This window comes from Idiotropiscis lumnitzeri, chromosome 5, assembly GCF_059441095.1.
Source record: "Idiotropiscis lumnitzeri isolate Australia: NSW breed Sydney's pygmy pipehorse chromosome 5, RoL_Ilum_1.0, whole genome shotgun sequence".
Classification (NCBI taxonomy): Eukaryota; Metazoa; Chordata; class Actinopteri; order Syngnathiformes; family Syngnathidae; genus Idiotropiscis; species Idiotropiscis lumnitzeri.
Genome location: NC_142395.1, coordinates 3,852,073 through 3,877,521, shown reverse-complemented (window position 1 = coordinate 3,877,521; position 25,449 = coordinate 3,852,073). Strand labels below are relative to the sequence as shown.

The following is a 25,449-nucleotide window of genomic DNA, read 5'->3' as shown; positions in this document are numbered from 1 at the left end:
GATTCCAGTGAGTGAAATCACACATGCTAACTGTTATATGATGTAACATAGGGCTGGGCGATAAACCGAAAATTTACCGTTACCGAAATGTATTAGAATGACCGACATCATTTTGCCCCTGTCGGTAAATTCGGTGTCTAAAAAAAAAAAAGGAAAAGTATTTTCTGTCTGCGGCGATGTTCATGCATCTTTAAGACAGCTACAGCGCATGTAGTCACGTGACTCATGCGCTGTCGAAGAATGTAAACAGAAGACGCGTTCGTAGCTGGCGGTTCAAATCCTGAAGCGGCTGACACGGCTGCAGACGAAGTAACGTTAGTTGAAATTGTTCTTGTCGCGCTTGTCCCGAAAAGAAATTCGACATCTGTCGTTTGGAAATGTTTTGGGTTCCATAAAGACGATGTTTGAGCAAAAGAACATGAACTACAAAATGCGTCGTAAGCACCTGAAACAGCGCGTCCAACCATTTCTTTTTCACCACCCACAACACAACCATGCTGTTGACTTGGAGCTTGTACTGAAAGTTCAAAGTGAGAAGCAAGGTTCGACAAGTGACAACAGCCCATAACGGAGGCGACACCATGCGAGACAACGTCTCAGAGGTGGACGCGATAGCCTAGCACATAGCTAAAGATAGAGCTCCTCTAGTTACAGTGGAGCGCACAGGATTTAAACGCTTCATGAAAGTAGCCGACAAGAGGCACGAAAATATTTGTCGCAAACAGCACTTCCCGATATGGACAACATCGGGACGGGAGCGGAGACATGTCGAGCATTTTGCATCCACATCCGACTTGTGGTCGAGTCGCAACATGGATCCCTGTTTGAGCCTGAATCTGCAGTACATAGACGACAAGTGGCGACCGCGCACCAGCGTACTCGAGACGGCACATTTTCCTGATGAAGCACACTTGTTTATTTGGCATTGGCATTCCATTGACATTTTTTTCATTTTATTTAGCATTTTGTTTACAGGCGACTAGCTCCTTTGCACATGGCATTATTTATATTGTTTACAAGATACCTTTACACAAATTTAGGCCTTTGCAAATGGCATTACAGCATCTCGGCACAATCTATTTGCAGGAAAAGATTTTGTGAGAGGTACCCTTTTCTCCTGTTCTTTGTGACATTGTTCAAGTCATGCAAAGCAAGCTATTTTGAATGTTTATTCAAATGATTTTTGTACTTTTATTTTTCATTGAAAGTAATGTGTACCAGTTGGTCAATAAAAAAAAAAAGCAGTTAATATGCATTTCCTGCATTTATTTTGATTTTGGTCCTCAGGGGGAATTTATCGTGCATTTATCGTCATCGAGGTAAAATTGCCGAATTTATCGCGATATTTATTTTAGGTCATATCGCCCAGCCCTAATGTAACATCTTTTATAACGGCTAAGTGCAAGCAGGCTTTACGCCATTTCTTTGATAAAATATTTTATTTTAGTCTGTCTTTGGTTTCATTAATGTAACATATGGCCAAATTCGTCCTCTTAATATTTGACCACTTGACAACTCTGCACGCTGCTGCTATTTTCAAATCATTTGACCGGAGGATACATCCAGCTGTTTGTAGTTTTTTGGATGCATTACTGGTGGCGCAGATGATGGATGATTGCAGTTGCAGAAGGGGCATCAGCTCTGAAAATATTCAGTCACCAAATACCTTTTTATTTATTTATATATACATATATATATACTATATATATATATATATATATATATACATATATATATATATATATATATATACACATATATATATATATATATATATATATATATATATATATATATAGGGCTGTCAAAATTAAAGCGTTAACTCAGGTGATTAATCCAACATTTTTTAACTCAGTTAAATATTTTAACTCAGTTAACTGAACATCTTTAGCACGTCTCAGAACAAAACATCGTGTTCATGTCACCACTGGGCCTTGCAAACCAACACTGCTGGAGTGTGGCGCTTGTGGGCAGCTTTGTGAAATGCCTGTAAAGATGTCTCCATTTAGATCGTATTCCAGACTCAAAGAATGCTATTAGAACAGTCTTTGAATTAAATAGACTTCATATTTGGTGATTTTGCATCAATTCCAAGATATAATTTGAGTACACATCTGTAGGCTGGAAAAGCAGTGAAGATGGAACTCTTTAACCGCGGACACAGGAGATGATGTGCTTAACAGAATATTTATTAACACAAAAATACTTAAAGTACAAAAAGGCGCAGAGCCGACAAAGTCCAACATAAATCGCTGGAGGGAAAACCCGCTCCAGGAAGAAAGCAACAACGATAACGAAAAGCGCTTGCAAATGCAAGGGAAAAGAACCAGAACCAAAATCGCTTGCCGCGGAAGGGCAAGAGGAATCGATTGGGACGAGCAAAGGAATCCGAGAAGTACAAGGCACGAGACGTAGTCAATTGGCGGAGCAAGGGTCATAATACACGAGAATCGAGAAAACGAGGAATCAAGATAACACAGGCGTGGTACGTAGCGTGAGCAAGGAGGAAGGAATAATCCGACGCTGAGGAGTCAGCATCGGTGGTTTAAATATACAAGGTAATCATGGGATAACATGATTCAGCTGTGTGGCCGGTGGGCGTGTCTCTCCGGCCGTGAAAACATGACATGAACGAGAGTGCCGGGAGGCACGCCCACGCGCCAGCTGCGACAACAAACAAAAGACACGTGGCGTGACAGAAACGGATCATGACAATATCTGTTCCAAGCTTCGCAAAAAATAGTAGTTGAAAAATGTGATTCATCGCCATTAATCTTGGAATTCTTTGTGATTAATTAGTTAAAAAAAATAATCACTTGACAGCACTAATATATATATATATATATATATATATACATATATATATTGATTTTATTTGCGATTTTCTTCATAATAAACAGTGGCATTTGCAAACATGACAAGAAAATCCCTTATATATCATTAAAAACAATTCTTATTACTATTATTGTAAAGATGCAAGGACAAGAAAGACATTTTGTGAGGGAGGCTGTCCTTTTTCTAGTTGTTAAAATTGGTTCAAGTAAGGCAAAACATACTGCAATGCTTGTATAATTTTGTATTTGAGTAATTTTATATATGAAAATGCTTTTTTTAAACCCAACAATGGTTGACATTTTGTACTAATGTACATTTTCTTCGTACATGAATGTAAACGTTTATGTCAATAAAAAAAGAGTCCTTTAGCAAAGCTCAATTGATTAAATTATATAATTTTGTGACCTATTATTGTATAGCTCTCAAAGGGTGCCCTTTAAAACAAAAAAAAGAAAGAAACACATACAACAAGCTTTGACAATCTCTAAAATCACTGAGACACTGTGCACTTTAGTGCTCACTGAACTTCTGAGTGGGATTATTGGGATGCACGTGCGGGTCATTCTGAGCATGCGTTAAAAGCGTCAGATATTTTGACTATAAATACAAAAATTAATTACCGCCCATTGGCTGACAGTCCAACTTTTTTCTCAAAGGAAAGATTAAGGTCCTCCAACAATTTGATTTTTTTCTTTTAGATATATTCGTAAACCACTTTTATTTCTTTACTTTCAAATGTTTTTTTAAGTTTTCTGTTAATGTGTTTAACTCATTCATTGCCATTGACGGATAAGATCAAAAAGTGCATTCTTTTCACCTGGGCTGGTCGTGAATGAGTTGTTAACGTACATTTTAGTAATTTTTGTAAGCTACTTTTGTTTTCTCTGCTTTGCTTTTCAATTGCAACTGCTGTGTTTGTAATTGCTAGTTGGTGTTGTGTACATTGAGTTGCCTTGTGAATGAAATGTGCAATATAAATAAAACTCCCTTGCCTTGCCTAAAGAAGGTGGCCACCAGTGGAATGCATGACTTGTACTACTAACACAATGTGAAAAGATCATAGATTTGCCTGCTCATCTTTGACAAGCGCATTTAAACGCTCCCTTTCGCCGTTTCCCTTTTTTTTTAAGAGCCATTCTGACTGTTTAGTGCTTTATTTACTTGTTTGGCAACATGAGATCTAATTCAGCATTCATTCATAGCAATGCGACTCCTTGTGGCATCTGTGGTTGGGGTGAATGAACAGGCTGTTCTAGACAGTTTTACCTCGGGTGGCGAGGGGATGGCAGGAGGTTCAGTTGCACACGCACTTGGATGCACACACACGCACATTTACACACTCTAATTTGGGTTTTAATTTCTGCAACTAGGATTGCCACAAACTATTATTTTACCTTCAATGTTGCTGTTAAGGAATGAGATCCTCCGATACTGTGGAAACTCGCCGTTGACCAAGGCGAGTGTTCAGTTGAAATGTCAGCACACAAGGCAAGCTAGAAAAGCAAGCTAGAACCGATTAACTTTATTTGGGGTTAATCAGAGGCACTTGGTGGCAGGTGAGTGCTGACCTCCATATAAATTAAATATAAATTCAGTGTGATTAATTGACCAATGTGGTGAACACAGCTACATCCCTAGTTTTAAGAGGGTGTGCAGACTTGCGCACCGCATCGCAACTGTTTATTTTTTACTTTTATGAGCTTTTATATTTTTTAGGGCTGTCAAAATCAAAGTGTTAACTCAAAATTATATATTTTTAATTTACTCGATTAAATATTTTAACTCAGTTTTATGATTACGATTATTATTATTATTAAAAAATGTCTTTGCATATCTTGCAAAGCTGAATTCAAACACTGTACATCATCACATAATCTCCAAACAAAACACCCTGCTTAAGTTACCACTAAGCCTTGCAACCCAACACTGCTGAAGTGTGGTGCTTATAACTAAATGTATAAGTTTTTAGAATTGTTTCTAAGAAAACTTCCTGTAAAGATGACTCCATTTTGATTGTATTCAAGGATAAAAGAAAGCTATTAGAACAGTCTTGGATTTAAAATCCACTTCATATTTGGTGATTTGACATTAATTACAAGATATTATTCAAGTAAATACCTGTTAAAAGCTTCACAAAAAATAGTAGTAGAAAAAATTGGATTCATCGCAATTAATTACAGATATTTTTGCGATTAATTATTTTAAAAAATCTAATTGCTTGACAGTACGAATATTTTTTTAATCAATTTACTTAAGTTATAGATGACAAGGTAGAAAATGTTTTAAAATGACTTGTCATTGTCGAAATACGTTTGGCACTAGAACAGGATTGCGTAGACATTTTATATTCACTGTATATAACATTAAATCACAGCGGAAATTGCCTCAGGGTACTTAAAACATGGAGTTGGCCTCCAACCACACACCTCACTCTTATTAAGTGACCAACTGAACTCAACATGGGCAACCACTCAGCAACAGAGGCAAGGAAGGGACAAATATTGAATAAACCGAAGACTTGGTTTGAGTGCCTGTCTGCTTTGACCAGTCGCATTGAGAGAGTGATAGTGCAGAGGAACATTAGGTAGGGATAAAGAACAGCAGAGCAGCAGCCAGAGAGAACACTTGTGAATTTGAACTGAAACAAGCAACACCAACTGCCACAACAACAACATTAGAATGGGGACCAGCAAGCACCAACGGTATTACTAGCAGAAGTGTTGCCTTTTCCAGCTGCACCTCTGGAAGCACAGTAGCCGATTATGACTGGCAGTGGAAAGCGAGCGGTTAGTGGCATGCCATAAAGGCTGAAATCAGAACAGAGAGTTAAGTACATGTGCCACTAAAAATGTCTAGAGGTTCAACTGGGAACCCTGCAAGGGAGCATAGCAACCAACAAACCAGCATAGGAAAATGTTCATCTGCAGGACAAAGATTAAACAGCAACAATGTGTGATGTGATGACACCCAGAACATTAAGGTAACAAAAGACAAAAAAAAGACATAACAGTTGGTTATAGAGTAATACAAGTGTCGCGGGTTCCTTTCCGACCTCCTCCAAAACAAATGGCGTAGCCAGAATATGTGCAACAGTGGTGTTTATTGTGCAGCCCTTCCAAGTGCAACACAGTGAAAAGTCCCCCCCCAAAAGTCCAAAACCCAGCAAAAAGTGACAATATAATAATTTCCAAAAATAAGGGTGTCTATCTATATATTTACAAAACCACTGAATGGAGTTCAACCATAACGACCATATCAGCTACTTTACAAAATGCGTCACTGTCTTGCTCTTCAGTACTACCTTCACTGCAGCACCTCTCAATCTCTCTCTTTCCAAACAACTTTACTATATATACGATTCGCCCCTCCCCTTGGGCATCAGCTGACATAATTGTCGCGCGAAACAAACACATTTAAGAAACGCGGAAGCTCCCCCGCAGTTTCGTCTTCCTCTATGTCGTGGCTGTTATCTGCCGCGTCTCGTGACTGGTGAGTGTTCAATTGAACATGCGCGCGTGTATGTGTCCATGTATGCTTCCATTCATAATAAAACTCCCAAGTGTGCACCCTCGGTCGCTCTATTAAAACTGTGACTGACGTGGTATTGAAGTGGTGCCAGGTGGGTGCGTATGTATTTCACGGGATGGAATTGAATGCATCAGTATGGGAATGTGCGGTGCATGCGTGTGCGCAATTGCGCTTCCGGGACCATGCTGTGCTGTGCTGTCCTTATTGACGGAGCTGCTCCGTCACATCATCCCCCTCCTCCCGGAGATTGACGATGTGCGGCAATCTTGACAGGTAGTCTGCCATTTGTTTTGCCCGCCTGATGCCGGATGAATCTCCTGTACCAGCCAACAAGTCCAAGGAAGGACTGAACTTCCTTCTTGGTTCGGGGTCGGGGACAGTTCTGGATAGCAGTGTTAACACTTTCCATTCACCATCTGACACAAAAAAAATATTGGAAAAATGTCATGGTTTATCCATTCAATGTCAGATACCTGGAACTGTAAGTCAAAGAGTGATGCAACAGAGTGTCAAAAGTGTCTATTCCAGCAGCATCTTTTTACCTCAAAACCTTCACATTAGCCAACTAAAAGCACACGTTGAGTTGAACAATAACATGACTAAGCTGTTGCATGATTCCCACGTGGAATGCTTTAGTATACAATACAATACAATACAACTTTATTTATATAGCGCATTTCACGACAGCTGGAGCTGTGCTAAAGCACTTTCCATATAGTGCAATATGAATTAGCGGGAAATTAGAATACAAATTAAAACAAAAACAAAGTCACAACTTTGGAAGAATATTTTCACTCTCAATTGTGTTGTTGGAATTCAACTGTAACACTTCCTATTTTTTGTTTCCAAGGACCTACTGGGGAAAGATATTCTAGAGTTTTGTCACCCTGAGGACCAGAGTCATCTGAGAGAAAGTTTTCAACAGGTAATTCAATTAATATACACAGTATGTTGTTCACTTTTCAGATTCTTGTTTCTTTACGGATCAATCTGTAATTATCAGTTTTATTTAATCAAAAAGCTGCAAAAAAAAAGAACATCCTAATCAGTTAGCAGTGATGGTGGGTCACTGATTCATTATTGGTGGGTCACGGACAGGTTGTATAAAAATAAATAATTAAATAAATAATTGTAGGGGCTCTTTGGGTCATGATGATATCAAGGCACATACTACTTTTCATTTTATATCAATGATTTCATTATTTTTTTACACAAATAGTGTATTTGCTGTAATTATATATTTACTATATTCATCTGTATGTTTGAAAAAATATGTTTATAGATTCACAGCCAATTTTCAAACAATTCATTTTTGTTATTGTTCATGACTTATTAAACTGGGTGGGTATTTAGTGGTAATAGAAAAATGTGCGTCTCAGGGTGACAACAGTTGAGAGACACTGTTGTTGTAGTTGAGCTAGGAATGGGGCTGACGATGTCACGAATGGCAAGGGAGTTTGATGTGGTGGAGAAGGACCCAAAACGCGGGGAAGCAGGGAGACAAGAATGGTGTAACTTATAGGAGTTTTTAATTTATATAAACAAAAAGGCGAAGAAGCCACAGGGATAAACAAAAATACAAAACATGGATAAAGTACCAAAACAAACACTAGCATAACAACTTAGACCTGATTATGACATAGACTGTGAACAACAAAACAAGATGAGGCAAGGAAGACGTAAAAATGACCGGACAAAGACTGACAGGGGCCAGGGAACTAAAATAAAAATAAACATGGAACACCTGGACAAGACACAAAGGTAGCTGATTAGCTAACATTATGGAGGGGGATGACAAGCACAGGTGGGCACAATGAGCTTAATAAGAAAGACACACTTCGGAACACGAGGAAATACATGAAACTTAAGTCAAAAACATAAAACAACAAAGACAGGCCATGACTGACAATTATGAAAATAAATTGCACTTTTTTTCTCAAAATTGTTATTGCGATTTGATTTGCCTTTTTTTCAAAAATGTTTCCAATGTATTTTTCAACAATGCATTAACTCATTGAATTACAACAGAATATCAGATCAACTAGTACTCACTAAAGTCACCAAACTAATAACTGCAAATAATACAACATAAAAGAAAGGGAAACTTTGGTATTTACAGCTTGAACATGGTGAAACGCATTGTGGGAGTATTCAAATTCTCATTACCGTTTGAGTAATTTTTGGGTGTGCGAATTTCCTGCGCATGGACTGCTCACATGTTCATAAACAGCAATGGAGGAAAGAGTCTGAGATTTGCGTTTTCGCTATTTGCTGCACAAAACAAAAATGTTCAGACTTATTGTGTTTTATTATTGCGTGTGTTCACCTCGCAAATGTTTTTTTGTTCAAAATCACTAAGATGTTTGTCAACAATTTGAATGGTCTCAAATGTTTTTTCTTGTCTTGTTCAAAATTTCATGGCAACATTAAAAACTGCAGCCATTAAGACTGTTTGGGAATGTCTGGCAAACAACTGTTTGCAACATTGAAAGAACCCTGACAAAAAACAACTCGCTATGTGCGGTTACGCTTGAAAACCTTTGCCACTCAGTGAGATCAGGGCTTTAAAGAAAAAGTCACAACAGATTGTGTGAGTGCAGCAGGTGCCCAAATTTAATTGCTATCCTGGGTTTTGATTCATTACTATCGCTAACGCAGGGGTGTCAAATTTGATTTAGTTTAGGGGCCATATTTACCGCAATTTGGAGTCAAGTGGGCCTGACCTGAATATTTGCGCCCTAATAACCTATAAAATAACAATTCCACTTTCTTAGCCTACAAAGTACATCTGGAAAATATTCACTTTTGTTGATTATTATTGCAAATCTTTTTCCAAATTTTATGAGCAATCTGAAATTTGTTGAATGCCCATGCCTTTAAAATCCATTGTTTCCACTATTTTATGTATAACACGCTAGAATTTCTCATGAATAACATGCACTCAAATTTTATACGACCCCTAAAATGTACTTAGTCATCTGGGAAAAGCGGCTATTATGCAAAACACGACATGTTCCTTGCACCAACCTGTTTGGGAGAAATCCACATGGGACACCATCATGATTTTTGATGAGCAGTGAAAATTCTTTATTGCGGAACCCAGGCAAAGAACTCAAAGGCTCGGTGCTATATCACAGAACACTTAAATGAACATGCTTGTTGAAACTACATGAGGCATAGAAGTAGAATAGAATAGAATAGAATAGAAATCCCTTTATTGTCATTGTACTCAAGTGTGCAACGAGATTAGAGGGCTCCCCTCTCCAGTGCAATACAACAATAATACAGACAAATATATAAATTAGATAAGGTGAAATCACATTAACTTAAGCTGCTGCTATGATTCTTCTGCTGCACAAACAACTGTAAAAGTAAACAATTTTGCCAAAGACTTGCATATTGTTTTGCAAAAATATCAGTTGGTCTACATCACAGGTGTCTAACTCTGGCCGGCGGGCCAAATACCAAGTGACTACTATACTATTTAACATTCTATATGATAATAGTAACATTCAAAACGATAATAGTAACATTCAAAATGATAATAGTAATTTTAAAAACAAAACATTGTATTGCATTAATAAAATTACTTATACTAAAAATTTTCAATAAAAATATCAGCATTTATATTGGTTTTAAAAAATTATATGCTGGGCTGCGGCTTTGTTCAAGTTTTACTTTTCGGCCCACTGTGTATTTGAGTTTGACACCCCTGGTCTACGTGGTTTGTCAGCAAGACACTTGTTTACGTGCTCTTCATGGCCCTCATTTACGAGCCGTGTGTGTACACTAATTTGTGCACAAAACGTGCATACACTATAATAAGTATTTTTTTTTATCACAAGGGAATTTATGGTCAAGTCTTTGAATAAATAAGGCAACAACATGTTTTTGGTGTGTCCCACTACCTTGCACGGCAGCCGTCGCTGTTGATTCATTCAGGTTTGTTGCGGTTTTTGATGCAAGTCAAGATGCTTCGACAAATTGTCCAGCTCCGGTTTTATTTCACTCGGCATTCACAACCGTCCTGTCGATACAATCTCGTTTCTTTCTAAATCCAAATAGTTTCCACCCAAACGAATGCATTGCATCGTCTCATCTACTGTTCCTTGTCACCATCATCTATGTAGTGTGCTTTGACATGAATCCCAGGCGCCCGGGTATGAGCAAAAAAAACAAAAACGAGGTGATCTCCAATCTCATTGTACACTGAGTATAATGACAATAAAGGGCATTCTGATTCTGATTAAAAATAACATTCAAACTTAAATTAAAAATAAATAAATAAATAATTTCATTAATTACATTGATTGAATCAATCAATAACTGAAAAAACCATGTTGTGTCCATGTGTGGCCAGCATCAATACCCACTAGTTGGGCGCTGGATCGTAGGGCGGACACATCAATACAGTGATTAAATACTGTCGCTGTATTATTTTTCCAAAAACATTTTCACACTGACTATTAATTTTGATAATGTCATGAAAATCGGACTCCTTTATTGCTGTTTATGGACATGTGACTAGTTTGCACTGAAAATGATGATGTCACTCCTTCAGACAGTTATGTGAATTTGAATGCTCCTACAATACCTTTCACAATGTTCTCATTAATACAATGCGACAACAACAAATGCGAATCCCCGTGTATTTTATGTGCCCTTACTGGCAGCTCCAACACATAACAACAAGGAAAAAAACAACTCATTAATTTGGTCACTATGGGAACGCTTAGAAACATGCAACAGACACCACAGAAGAATGACTCGAGCTGCACTGGGGGTATTTTGTTACGATAACAATAAACGTGAAGCCACATTTTTCCGTAACTATATTAGCAGTGCCCTCCTGAAATATGCCAACATAACAAGGCACCACAGAACAAATATGAAGTCCATGAATAACTCAGCATAAGGTTACATCAAGAGCCGCTCGTCGCGTATTGTGCAGAAAAATCCAGATTTCAATAGGTCTCCTACTTTTGTCTGTGAAATGCACCATTCTTTTTCTTCTTGGTCATTGGTTATTGTGTTGTCTCATTTATGGGCCTTTCCTGTACCAAAGGAACCTTCCAAATACGCCTAATTTTTAACACATTTTGCTAGCTTGACCGTTTAATATTTGCTTCACAAGACCAAGATTTGATATGCGTCAAAATGCCACTATGTGACTCGGAGAATCAGCTGACTTTTCAATTAACATATTTTTAAGCCTTGGAAAATAATTAAACTGGAAGTGCTGTTAGTTTTTTATTCTTCAAATGTGTGATCTGCCACAGCCAGGTCCAAAGTGGCCCGGTGGTTGGGGACCACACCAGAGAGTGGTTCTGTGCTTTGACCTGGAGTAGATAAGGTGCTGCTCCAGCTTTAAATTACCAGCAATAGTTAATATGTTCTATCCCCATGGGCATGATTGATTTCCTTTGTGGTCCGGTTCTGGCCCATAGGCCATATGTTTGACCCCCCTGCTGTAAAGAATATATACAATAGAGACAAACAACTTGGGCAACACACTACACACTACAGTGCATGGGTGGAGCACTTGTGTCACATGACTTGACTTTTATGTGTCAATGAATTCATTCATTCATACATTGTTTTGGCGCCATTAAAAACAAGACATTTTCTGTGTTGTCCATTTTCTGCTTAAAGCTTATCATAGCTATTTAATAGCTTTCACAATTGTTGAATGGTTTTCAACCAGGTGTCTCGTCCAACTTCTCCAGCAGTATATGAAAGAGTGCTTGAACTCAGACAGGATGAGCACAATCTGATACTGCTGATTAGGAATGGTACACAACTTGATGAGAAGCAGTGGATCTTTTTGCCACAAGTTTTAAGTTGACTCATTTGTGAGATTTTCAAAATGTTGAATATTGTCATTCTGCAGGTGGTGAAGCTAAAGGGTCAGGTACTATCTGTGATGTACCGCTTCCGCATGAAAAACAGAGAGTGGATGTTGATCCGAACCAGCAGCTTCACCTTCCAGAACCCCTACTCCGATGAGATTGAATACATCATCTGCACCAATACCAATGTCAAGTAAGTTACTCATACTCACAATCAAGTGTTGCTTCCTCTTTTACTTCTGCTGCTCAACTACAACCGGGTCCCGCAGCGTATAATTTATGAATTTGGAAATATTACCTTAAAAAGTCGTGAAAAAGTCTTCAAACTGTTAATATTTGGGTCTTAAATTTTATGCTGTACCCAATTTATAATAGGTCACTGATGGTGTAGTGGAATACTCCCCTGGCTTGGGTGCGGACAATGTGGAATCGGTTCCTACTCAGTGATAGTGTCTGTGTGTGCTGGTGACCAGTCCACTCACACGCGACCAGTGTAGCAGCAGGTAACTGCTATTCACTGCTTAAAACTTACTCACTGAAGGACTGATTTACCTGAAATAACATTTTCAAAGAAACGTTTGAGCTGTCAAGAGTCCTGCTGCGTTCCTCCTACTGCGGAGCTACTTGCTAGTTGCTAGCTCGCTACTAACGTGACTTCAACGTTCAGTAGAAATCACCCACCGATTTACTATTTAAAGACCATATTAACAGGAAAAATGTCGAAACTTGTGACTGGGAAATGTTTTTTTCACGGCTGATGTCATTCATTGTCATCATCATTGTATCATAATTATGCTCTCTAGTGCGTTTGCATGTGTGCGAGTATATGGGTGAGCTGGAGGTGAGGCTAGTGGTGAAGCTACTGCTGCAAATGTTCTCCTTATAAGGTTAATTTGTTCTCTTCCCCCCCTCTCTCTTTCTCTCTCTCTCCATCTATCAGTCTATCTTTGTGAGGTAAACAGCTTAATATGCCAATAAAAGGTTAACTTTTGTGTTATTATTTATTTGTATTTTTATTTTTTATTTTGCGGGGATTTACGCCTCTCCTACACTGTAGCGACCCTCTCAACATGGTTCCCAACCTTCTAAATACTTGTTACATAACATATTTAACTTTGAAAATGTAAAATGAAGAATAAATGCCAAGCTGTAGGGGATAATTACAATGGAGCATTGGCTAATCACTATGTTAATGTTATAATTTGTATTCTAAAATTGGCCTAATTTAACTAGAATCGCAGGGGGCGCGAAAGCCAAAGGCCCTTTTTGATGTTATTGTGTGAAGCAAAAGTTTAAGACCAAGTTTGAAGTAAATTTGATCAACGGTATTTCGAAAAACGTTAGTTTTTTTTAACGCAAAATGTTTTCAGATGGTTCGATCCATATACCCATAGCAACGCCCTAACAATGAAAGTGTTTTTGTTTGGCAATTTCAGGTATTCTTCTGAATTGACATCATTTACAGAACCCTCTGTGAAATTTTCTGCCCAGTACCCGTTTACTCTCTCTTCAAGTGATTGACCGGTAACAAGAGGTGGCACGTGACATGTTCGGTCGAACCATTCTAGATTGGGGTGGAATGTTGGTTTTTAAAATAATTATAGTGAATAACATAGTGAACATAAAACTTGTTTTTTTACCTTATATTTTAATTGAATTGTTTTTTTTAAGGATTATTGCATGTTTGTTTTATTTAAAATCACGCGTACCCCCTGAAGTTCCTATAAGTACCCTCAGGGGTACTTGTACCCCCATTTTATAACCACTGTGGTAGAGGGTTGAACAGCAGGTTTGCATAAATATACTTGAAATACCTTGCCAATGACAATGTAGGAAACCAACCTCCTATAACATGTGGTTTTAGTAGTAGCAGAATAATCTCACTGTGCGTCATTTACAGCATCAAATTTAAAATAATAACGCAAAGCTAATAATCCCAGCCTATATATCTTACCATTCTTCCAGTTTCATTGAGTCGAGTCCTCCCTCATGTCCGGTGGTCTGCCAAAATGTCCTGCTCGTGTGAATCGTCCTACCAGAGACTGATTTGACAGCCGCAAATATGTTTGGTCTCCTGAGCATCTGGCTCGTACATGTATGGTCCAATGAACACATTTCCAACAAGCTCCTCTTCCTCCTCGTCTTGAAATACCTGGATCCACTCAGATACGTTTGAGATTTTGCTTTGTGTGTCAATTTCTGACTAGCTTAATACACTGTCTTGTAATGACGTCACACTCCTTTTGTCACTCGGTAGAATCTCACTTCGGGAAAACGATTTTGTCCAATTCACCAAATATTTTTTTTTCATGCTTTATTATTTGTATTAGGTGTAATTACTTTACTTGTGACACAATAAGATTTCATTTGACATTTTCTGTATTTACTTCACACTAGGTCTTTAAGCCACGATTGCTTCCAGCGACAGTGTTTTTTCTTCACTTTTTAACCATCAACAAGGACCTTTGGAGAAAATGCAGTGGCATTCTCGATAAATAAATAATACAAATTAATGGATTTAGCTTTTCTTTTTAATATGGCTGGGTAAGGTACTAAGTTCAAGAAATGTCTTATGTAGGTCTTAGAAAGTCTTGAGTTTAATTTGAAGAAACTTGTAGGAACCTTGTAGTATAAATAGCTCAGATGCAGTGCTCTCTACCTTTAAGATACTTGTTCATTTCTTTAACCCAGTTACATGATGATTAATGAAATATACATCCATCCATCCATTATTCGAGCTGCCTAGCCTCACAAGGGTTGCGGGCGTGCTGGAGCCTATCCCGGCTGTCTTCGGCTGCCCTTGGATACAAGAAGTGGTTGCCAGCTAATCGTGGTGGGATATATCCTGATAGGGATAAAGCTTGTCTATTTAAGTGGTTCAATTCAAAAAGTAAAACTCTTACACATAAGCATTTGCAAAGGTTGTATTGAAGCAACTAGACTTGTTTGCCTGAGGCGTCTTCAAAAGGCCTGTCCGGTTCTAAATTTTAAGTGTGACATCTCCCCATATACTGCATGTATGCCTCTGGAGACTTTGCACCTACAGGTGTTCACTAAGGAAGGACAAGAAATTACACTGGCATACAGTACACAGTGGAACTTCCAATTTTCCAAACATTTTTTTCTTCCCCCAAAAAGTTAACCGACATCATCATATCAATCAATCAATCAAATTTTATATATATAGCACTTTTCATACATAAAATGCAGCTCAAAGTGCTGTACAATAAAAACATCCAAATTACAACAAAAAACTAAAACCCATTCGACCCACCCAAACATAAACACAAGACACATCCACATACACGCCTGAACTCGCATACGCACAGAACACTCGCATTCACACAACTTAATAAAGCATCTTAGTAGAAAGACAGAAAGACATGGCAAGGCACAGAGAAACCATATGAGAAAATGTACCCAGGGTAGGTCATCCGCGCTGAGAGGGATGACGGCCCACAGCCACAGGGAGCTCCGCCAACACACAGACCCCTGGCCCAGACTGTGTAGACCCTACACATAGTGCAGAGGGCCCCGGTCCACCGGGCCTTAGGAGCCTCCGGGATGAAGCCCCCTGTGAGAAGGCCAGCCACACCTCCCAGCGCGGAAGCCCCCCTTGAGGAAACACTGGAGCTAAAATATATAAAAGAAAATGAGAATGCTAAAAGAAAAAGAAGCTAAAAAATTAAAAAGACAATAATATAAAAAGACGGAGCTAAAATATATAAGAAAAATTATGATACTAAAAGACATAGAAGAAGCTAAAAATTAAAAGACATTAATATAAAACGACGGAGCTAAAATATATAAGAAAAATGACAAAGAAGCTAAAAATTAAAGACAATGATAATAGATAAGATGACAGTCCTGAATTAAAAGACTAAGATAAATTATTTAAAAGCCAAACTAAAAAGTTGAGTCTTGAGCCTCCTTTTAAAAATATCAACAGTCTCTGCGGACCTGATGTCCTCCGGCAGGCTATTCCATAGACGAGGACCAAAATGGCTGAATGCAGCCTCGCCATGTGTTCCAGTCCTCACCCTAGGAATAATTAACAGGACGGTGCCAGAGGACCTCAGGGTCCGCGAGGGTTGATACGAGAAAAGAAGGTCAGATAAATAAGATGGCCCAAGACCGTTAAGGCATTTAAAAACTAATAGAAGCACCTTAAAATCAATCCTGAAACACACGGGGAGCCAATGCAGCAATTTTAAAACTGGTGTAATATGTGCCCGCCCTCTGGTCCTCGTCAGCACCCGTGCGGCTGAATTCTGAAGTAGTTGTAGACTGGAAATACTCTTTTTGGGAAGACCAGAGAGCGGGGCATTACAATAATCTAGGCGGCAGGAAATAAAAGCATGCATCAGCACTTCCGTGTTAGTCTGAGAGAGAAACGGGCGGACTCTGGCTATATTCTTAAGGTGATAAAAAAAACAATCTGGGTTGCATTTTTAATATGAGGAATAAAACTGAGCTCAGAGTCCAAAATTACGCCCAGGTTCTTCACAAATTGTGATGATTTATAATCTTGTAGTTTTGGAAAAAAGTTTTTCTCTCTGACCTTCAGGACCGATAACTAAAACCTCTGTTTTGTCCTGATTGAGCTGTAGGAAATTCTCTCCCATCCATGAATTAATATCTAAAATGCAATTTAAAAGGGTATCGATAGGCTTTGTGTCATCCAGAGACACAGCAATATACAGCTGCGTGTCATCAGCGTAGCTGTGGAAGCAGATGCTGTGTCTCCTAATGACATCCCCAAGAGGAAGCATGTACAGATTAAAAAGTATTGGGCCTAAAATTGAACCTTGGGGAACCCCACATTTAATTTCATGGGTTTTGGAGGAACTGGTATCCATACTTACAAAGAAACGTCTGTCTATGAGATAGGAATAAAACCAGTTAAAAGCAGTACCAGAGATGCCCACTAGGTTTTTAAGTCTATTTAATAAAATGTGGTGATCTACTGTGTCAAAGTCGGTACTTAAATCCAGTAGCACCAAAACTGTGAGGTTTTTTTGCATCCGCAAAACACCTGAAATCATTTAAAATCCTTAAAAGAGCTGTCTCTGTACTGTGGTTCATTCTAAAACCAGATTGAAATTTCTCTAAAACATTATTTGTATTTAAAAAATAATTTAACTGTAGAAAAACAATTTTTTCTAAAATCTTACTTAAAAACGGCAAGCTGGATACAGGTCTGTAATTATTTAAAACACTGGGGTCTGAATTGCTCTTCTTCAGAAGGGGCTTCACCACCGCCGTTTTAAACGCAGTGGGGAAGACACCCGTCTGAAGAGAGCAATTAACTATATTTAAAATCTGTTCCTCAAAAAATCCATAAAAAGCTTTTAAAAGTGATGTGGGAATTGGATCTAAAAGGCAGGTTGTTTAATTTACCTGGGAGAAAACTCGACCAAGTGACCTTGCATCAACCAGAGCAAAACTTTCCAGTGTTTCCTCTGGTAAAAATGTCCAGCGTTAATAGAATTTACATTTTGATGAGCTAAAAGACTGGATCTGTTGTCATCGATTTTACTTCTGAAGTGGTCTGCAAAGTCCTCACAGAGAGCGTCTGTCGCTGTCTGTGAGGACTTTTTAAGATCAGAGCTGGTTAAAAGATCAAAGGTGGAGAAGAGATACCTAGGGTTGTTTTTATTAATTATAATGAGATTTGAGAAATAAGACATTCTTGCCAGTTTGACTGTTTTATTGTAGGATTTGAGTTGTTGACATAATATTTGATAATGAACTGTAAGGTTTCTCTTTCTCCACCTCCTTTCTGCACTCCTGCATTTTCTCTTTGATTTCTGAGTTAAATCATTTCTCCACGGGGGTATCGTCTTGATTTTTATGTTTTTTGTTAAAAGTGGAGCAACCGAGTCTAATGTTGATTTTAAAACCCTGTTAAAATTATCAACAATAAAATCACAAGGTGCAGGTAAAATGTCAGCAGGAGAGCTCTTTAAAATCTCAATAGAATTTGCAGCCACCTCAGAGGTTAAGTAGCGTTTTCTCACTGTTCTCACCGGGGCTGCTGCTTGATTAGAACTGGCGATGTTAAAATATACACAGTAGTGGTCTGACACAGCCAGGTCAACAACAGAGGACACACCAACGGACAGGCCGTAGGTGATGACCAGGTCCAGGGTGTGTCTTCTGTTGTAAGTTGGCTGTGCGACATGCTGTTTAAAATCAAAATAGTTTAAAAGGTTTAAAAATTCTCTGGACAGTGGGTCCAAGATATTGTCAACGTGCACATTAAAATCGCCAGTTATTAGAATTATGTTATAAGTGGAATGTAAAATCGATAAGAACTCTGAAAACTCACTAATAAAAGAAGTAGAGTGATGAGGAGGTCTATAAATTGTGACGCAGAGAATAGAGGGACTGCTAAAAACAAAGGCATGGTGTTCAAAAGATGAATACCTGTTAAAAATAGTTTCCTTTGAAATAAGAGAAGTTTTTATAATTGACGCAGTCCCGCCTCCTCTTTTACAGTCTCTGGTCGAAAATAAAAAATTAAAATGGGCAAGCCTCGGTGAGAGCAACTGGAGCATCTGTACCTAGCCATGTCTCAGATAAAAGAATACCTTCAAGATTGTTGTCTAAAATCAGGTCGTTTATGATAAAAGTTTTGTTTTAAAGGGAGCGCACGTTCAGCACAGCCAGGTTAATGTTTCAGAATCAGAAATCCCTTTATTGTCATTGTACTCAAGTGTGCAACGAGATTAGAGAGCTCCCCTCTCCAGTGCAATACAACAATAATTCAGATAAATATATAAATTAGATAAATAAGAGAATAGTTAGTGCAATGGAAAATAATACTGAATAGGGTATATAAAAACACATCACGTTGCTGTTCTGCAAGGTGCGGGTGGTCGTGTGTGTGTGTGTGAGTTTAGAATGGAGATGGCTCTTGGGAAGAAACTGTTTCTCAGTCTATTGGTCCTTGATTTGGTGCACCTGTAGCGCCTGCCAGAGGGCATCAGGTCGAACAGGTGTGAGTTTGGGGGGGTATTGTCTTTGACGATGTTGAGAGCCCTTCTGAGGCACCGGGCGGTGTAGATGTCCGACAGTGAGGGGAGAGGGCAGCCAATAATCCTTTGCGCTGTTTTGACTGTCCTCTGGAGCCTCACTCTGTCCGCCTCAGTGCAGCCGCTGTACCAGGTGGAGAGACAGTACGTCAGCAGACTCTCGATGGACGAGTGGTAGAAGGCCAGCAGCTGGACGTGCGCTCATGGTCGCATGGATTTGAAATGTTAACATGTAAATGGCCTGTAGGTGAGTGTAGTGAGGTTGTTATTGCAATGGTTTGTGTTAGAGCTTGAGGTGGGAACACAGGCGGAGTGATTTGTCCATAGGAGTCAGCTGAGAGCGTGATTGACAACTGCATAATGAATGTTAGCTGCTAAAATCGAGCTACCCGGGAAGCTCGGGTGAAAACCGTCTGGTTGGTAAAAGGAACGACGGTTCCAAAATAGGTTAAAATTGTCAATAAAAGCAAAACCGAAATGTCCGCAAGTGCGTATGAGCCATGTGTTCGGGCTTAAAAGACGACTGAAGCGCTCGCTGCCGGGGGATAGCGGCGGTAAAGTGCCGCTTATCCAGTGTCAGGTTTAAAATGCCTTGACGTCTTTTTTAGACTGAACTTTACAGAGAACCAGAAAATACCAGTTAGAGTTTTGTCTTTTTATCCTTCGCGAAGGGAGAGGAAGCCAGATAGACACAAGCGTCTTGTTTCGCTCAAGCCTTTGCAACCTCTGGTCTTCCTTCCCCTTGCTAGATCTTTTATTAACAACCTTGGCAGACAAAGGAGGTCTGTCTGCTGAAATTCTAGCAGGCAGGCAGGAAGCAATCAATCACAATGGTCAGTTTAAAACTTCAGCCTGAGGCAGAAGACTTCAACACTAAAACAGAGCTCTAATGTGTGTGTGTGTGTGTGTGGGTGTGTGTGTTCAATTATTACTGATACAAATAATACAAATGTATAAAAGATGATTAGGAATACACAAAATGATTACATAACGTTAGTTGAGGTTATTGATCTTCAGCTTATCTCACATCCAGACCGACAGACCACAAGTTTTTAGCAGGTCGAAGAGGACATTAAAATCTAGCTTGGCTTGCTCCGATTGTCGGCGCACTGCTTCATTCGTCCTCATGTGGACAACGAGCCGGGATACGGATGGTGGAAGAGAGAGAAGAACATCTGCCAGGATGTTAGCTATGTCCGTGATTTTGGCTCCGGGATAACAGCGGGTGATAGTACCAATGTAGCGTGTGTGTTTAATGATGCTGTCGCCAACAATGATGGTCGTTGGTGAGTGCAGAGGATGTGAAGAATGAGTGCCAGGGGAACCGTGAACTCTGTGGAGAGAATCCTGACCTCGTTGTCCTAAATCGTGCTCCCCAGGCCGGGTGGCAACTGAGGACGGAACTGGTGAGTGGCGCCGATGTTGTGGCCCACTCGTGTGCCGGGACACTGCGTCCCTGAGCAGCCCCACTCGAGAACGGCCGACCGGGCCACGCGTGGACTTACCCACTCCGGCCGAATTCAACGTGAGCGGCAGGGAATTCAAAGGAGCGCCTGGGACCCAGCCCTGGGGTCAGATGCTACGGCTGACGTCTCTGACCGCAGGGGCGCAGCAGTGGCAGCGGGAGAATCCTCTGCCAGGGCGGAAAAACGATTCTTCATGACCAATCGAGGGCGGGGAGATAGTTCTCTGCTCCTCTGGCTGCGGGATGCCACCTCGACCCAGGTGGTACCATGGAGTGGTGTTGAGCACCGTGTCCGTCAGTGGAGCCTCAGTCATACTCACAGCTGTCATGATTCTGCTGGAATTCCTATCCATAATGACGGCGGAGAGTTGTGGGAAACGGGTCGTGAAAGACGAGATGAGGGACTCTTTTCGACGGAGTTCTTCTGTCAGACGATGTACTTCCTCTCTCCGGTCAGAGATTGTTTTATTTGTTTCATCCTGCACCATTATGAACCGGGTCCGGTGACCGGGGCTAGCACGGCGGGCTAAGATAAGATAAGATAAGATGTCCTTTATTAGTCCCACAATGGGGAAATTTGAGGTGTTACAGCAGCAAAGATATAGATCACACAGAGTCGGCGGCGTAATGTAGCCGTTAATGTATAACATTAGCAGCAGACATTCAGAAAAAGCATGCAAATATACACAGTATAAACGTATCTAAGTGTAAGGAAACACTCCTAATGTTTGTCCATTATACGGAGGGGGAAACGCTGTAATGATAAAAACTACTGAATGATTGAAAATACTGCAATCATAAAAATATTGCAATGATAAAAGTACTGTAATGGTAAGAGTACTGAAATGATAGAAAAGTACTGCATGATAGAAAATACTGCAATGGTAAAAGTACTGTAATAGTAAAAGTACTGCAACGATAGAAAAATACTGCAATGATGAAAGTACTGCAATGGTAAAAGTACTGCAATGGTAAAAGTACTGTAATAGTAAAAGTACCGCAATGATAGAAAAATACTGCAATGATAAAAGTACTGCAATGATAAAAGTACTGTAATAGTGAACATCCTGCAGTGGTAGAAATACTACAGTGATAGAAGTATTGTAATAAGAATACTGTAATGGTAAACAAAATACATCATTGGTCAATATTTAAGTACACCCTTGGCTGAAAGTACAGTAGTAGTTAATATTGCATCCTAGGACTGCACAATTGCACTAATGCCCTCCCGTTTGTAGGCCTGACCGAATGTTCTTGTTAAAAAGTCTGACAGCAGTTGGCAGGAAGGAGCGGCGAAATCTCTCTTTGGTACAGCGAGGGTGTAAAAGTCTGTCACTGAAGGAGCTGTAAAGTGTTCTCAGAGTGTCATTGAATGGGTGGGCTGGTTTGTCCAGCATTGATGACAGTTTTGCCGTCATCCTTCTGCCCCCCACTGAGTCCACAGAGTCCAGGGAGCAGCCCAGGACAGAGCTGGCCCTCCTCACCAGTTTGTCCAGTCTCTTTTTGTCTCGGCCCGAGATGCCTCCTGCCCAGGAGACCACTCCATAGAAGATGACTGATGAAACCACCGAGTCATAGAAGTTCCTGAGGAGTGTTCCCCGAACGCCAAAGGACCTCAGCCGCCTGAGTAGGAAGAGTCTGCTCTGACCCTTCCTATAGAGAGCGTCTGTGTTGTCGCTCCAGTCCAGTTTATTGTTCAGATGAACACCCAGGTACTTGTAAGTTGAGACCCTCTCAACGTCTGTTCCCTGGATATTCACTGGTGCAGGTGGAGAGTGCCGACGCTTGCGGAAATCCACCACCAGCTCTTTGGATTTCCCAGCGTTGATTTGGAGGCGGTTCTGCTGACACCAGTCCACGAACCCCTGCGTAACCCCTCTGTACTCCCGATCGTCATCGTCAGTGATGAGGCCGACAATCGCAGAGTCATCAGAGAACTTCTGCAGGTGACAGGTTGTGGAATTGTATTTGTAGTCCGAGGTGTAGAGGGTGAACAGGAAGGGAGCCAGCACAGTTCCCTGCGGCGCTCCCGTGCTGCAGAGGAGCACGTCAGACACACAGTCCTGTGTTCTCACGTACTGTGGCCGGTTTGTGAGGTAGTTGTGAATCCATGTGATGAGGTGGTGGGCCACTCCCGCCTGCTCCAGCTTGTCTCCCAATAAGGCGGGCTGGATGGTGTTGAAAGCACTTGAGAAATCAAAGAACATGATCCTCACCGTGCCCCCCGCCTTCTCCAGGTGGAAGAGTGAAGTGTGGAGCAGGTAGATGATGGCATCATCCACACTGATGCCAGGCTGGTATGCAAACTGGAGTGGGTCCATTGAGGAGCTGACCAGGGGGCGCAGATGGACGAGGACCAGTCTCTCCAGGGTCTTCATCAGATGAGACGTCAGCGCCACTGGTCTGAAGTTGTTGAGCTCCTTCGGATGGGGTGTCTTTGGAACCGGAACCAGGCAGGATGTTTTCCACAGCTGGGGGACTCTGCCCAGCTTCAAGCTCAGGTTGAACATGTGCTGGACGATTCCACACAGCTGGTCTGCGCAGGATTTGAGGAGCTGGGAGCTGATCCCATCTGGGCCTGCCGCCTTCCTCGCCTTCATCTTCCTCAGCTGGTTCTTCACCTGAGATGTTGTGAGGAACAAGGCTGAGCAGGAGGAAGTGGTGGTTGTCTGATGAGGCTGGGAACTGGAGCCTGTGGAGAGAGAGAGTGAAGAGAGGAGAGAGAGAGTCTTGTTCGCAGTGGCAGGAGGGGTTGGTGGGGGCTGCATCAGGGAAGCCTGAGCGGGGTCAGACATTTGATCAAACCTATTGAAAAATAGGTTCAACTCATTTGCCCACTGAAGCCCCCCCCCCTTCTGGGTCTTACCTGCTTGTCCGTGGCCTGAGATGGTCTTCAGGCCCCTCCAGACATCCCTGGCATTGTTCCGCTGCAGTTGTTCTTCCATCCGCATCCTGTAGGACTTTTTCCCCTCTCGGATCCTCCTTCTCAGCTGACGCTGCACTCTCTTCAGCTCGTCCTTGTCGCCTGAAACAAAAGCCCTCTTTTTCTCCTTCAGGAGAGCTTTAATGTCCGGTGTGATCCAGGGTTTGTTGTTGGAGAAACATCTTACAGTCCTGGTGGGAATGGTGTTCTCCATGCAGAAGTTAATATAGTCTGTAACTGTGTCTGTTAGACCATTAATGTCCTCACCGTGAGCTTCGCTGAATACCTCCCACACAGTTGTGTTGAAACAGTCCTTCAAGGCCTCCTCGGCTTCTCCGGACCATCGCTGAACTGTGCGTGTCACAGCTGGCTGCCTGCGGACGAGAGGTTTGTACACAGGCAGGAGAGCAACCAAGTTGTGGTCAGCTTTGCCCAGCGGGGGGAGGGGCAGTGACGTGTACGCCTCCTTGGTGTTGGCATAGAAGAGGTCCAATATTTTATTGTCTCTGGTTTGGCATGTTACATATTGTGTGAATGAAGGCAGAGAGGAGGAAGGAGAAGCACGATTGAAGTCACCAGAGATAAGGAACAAGGCATTTGGGTGCTGTGTTTGTAGCCTGCTCACAGCTGCATTCAGTACATCACAGGCTGTCTCACCGTTAGCAGAGGGAGGCACGTACGCTGCCACCGCGATCACATGACTGAACTCTCGCGGTAAATAGACCGGACGCATGCTAACAGCTATCATCTCAATGTCCCGACTGCAAAGTTGATCCTTAACAGTTATGTGCCCAGGGTTACACCATCTATCATTAACAAACACAGCCAGCCCTCCCCCTTTTCTCTTACCGCTCTCCAGTGTCCTGTCCGCGCGTAGTATTTGGAAGCCGTCCAATTCCACGACGGCGTCCGGCGTTAGCTCTGTTAGCCACGACTCCGTGAACACCAGCAAGCTAGCCTCCCGGACAATCCTCTCGTGCCGGGTTAGCGCTGTTAGCTCGTCCATTTTGTTGGAGAGGGATCGAACATTCCCCATAATAACGGACGGGAGGACGGGGTGATATCGTCTCCTCCTTGCCTGGCGTTTAGCCCCCGCACGACATCCCCGTCTCTTCCTCCTCAGCTCGCGGGGAATATCGGGTCTCGCTCCGGGAGCCCACGCGGGGTTAGCACGGAGTGCTAACAGCTGATCTCTTGTGTACACGATCGATCCGTAGCTCCGAGTTTCGTCTCCGGACACGATCGCGCAAAAAACAGCCCCCAACAGTAGTAAAACCACCGCAAGTTGGATGTCCATTGCTGAGGTGAGGTAAAAATAAAATAAAAAAGGGTAAAGGGAAAAAACACACGAAAAAGGCTCAATCGTGAGCCACGCTGCTGTAAACAGGCAGCCACTCGCGCGGCGCCGGAACCGGAAGCAGAGGCTTGTCTGAGGCAGGAGTATGCTAGCTGTTTGACAGTTGTTTGACAGTTGGCCGGTTCACCGGTGGGAGCGTGTCCGTAGGTTAAAAATTTAAAACAGTCACTGTATACAAAAAATAATAAAAAGTATAAAAAGTATCTCCAAGCAGTAAAAGTAGTGCAAGCTTACTACGATAAGCACTCCTACGGAGGCGAACAACTTCCGTGTGTCCTGTTTGGATCGACGCGTCCAACCGATTGCGTTGACTATTTTTTTCCTCTGGACCTCTGCTCGGCTTTGTGGGCCGTGGTGGCTACGTGGTAGCAGACCTCGAGGACATGCTGCCTAGGTAGTTGTTCGGAGGAGGCGGCATGGATTCTCTGAACCTGCATCAGGAGTGTTTACACTGG

General features: G+C 41.4%; 2 protein-coding genes across 3 annotated transcripts in view; one reads left to right on the top strand and one right to left on the bottom strand.

Moving 5' to 3' along the window:
* Positions 1 to 25,449, top strand: part of arnt2 (aryl hydrocarbon receptor nuclear translocator 2) — a 90,903-nt gene that overhangs the window by 43,125 nt on the left and 22,329 nt on the right. For both annotated transcript variants that reach the window (XM_088295610.1, XM_088295611.1), the window contains 2 exons: positions 7,214 to 7,288; positions 12,254 to 12,405. In XM_088295610.1, coding sequence (XP_088151736.1) covers positions 7,214 to 7,288; positions 12,254 to 12,405 — 227 coding nt within the window. The remainder of the gene's footprint in view (positions 1 to 7,213; positions 7,289 to 12,253; positions 12,406 to 25,449) is intronic.
* Positions 20,822 to 24,885, bottom strand: LOC148336003 (uncharacterized). The gene is made up of 3 exons (XM_088295944.1): positions 23,581 to 24,885; positions 22,148 to 23,406; positions 20,822 to 21,193 (listed from the first exon to the last, which is right to left on the bottom strand). Exons 1-3 carry the CDS (start codon positions 24,671 to 24,673, stop codon positions 20,822 to 20,824), a joined length of 2,724 nt encoding a protein of 907 aa, XP_088152070.1. The 5' UTR covers positions 24,674 to 24,885.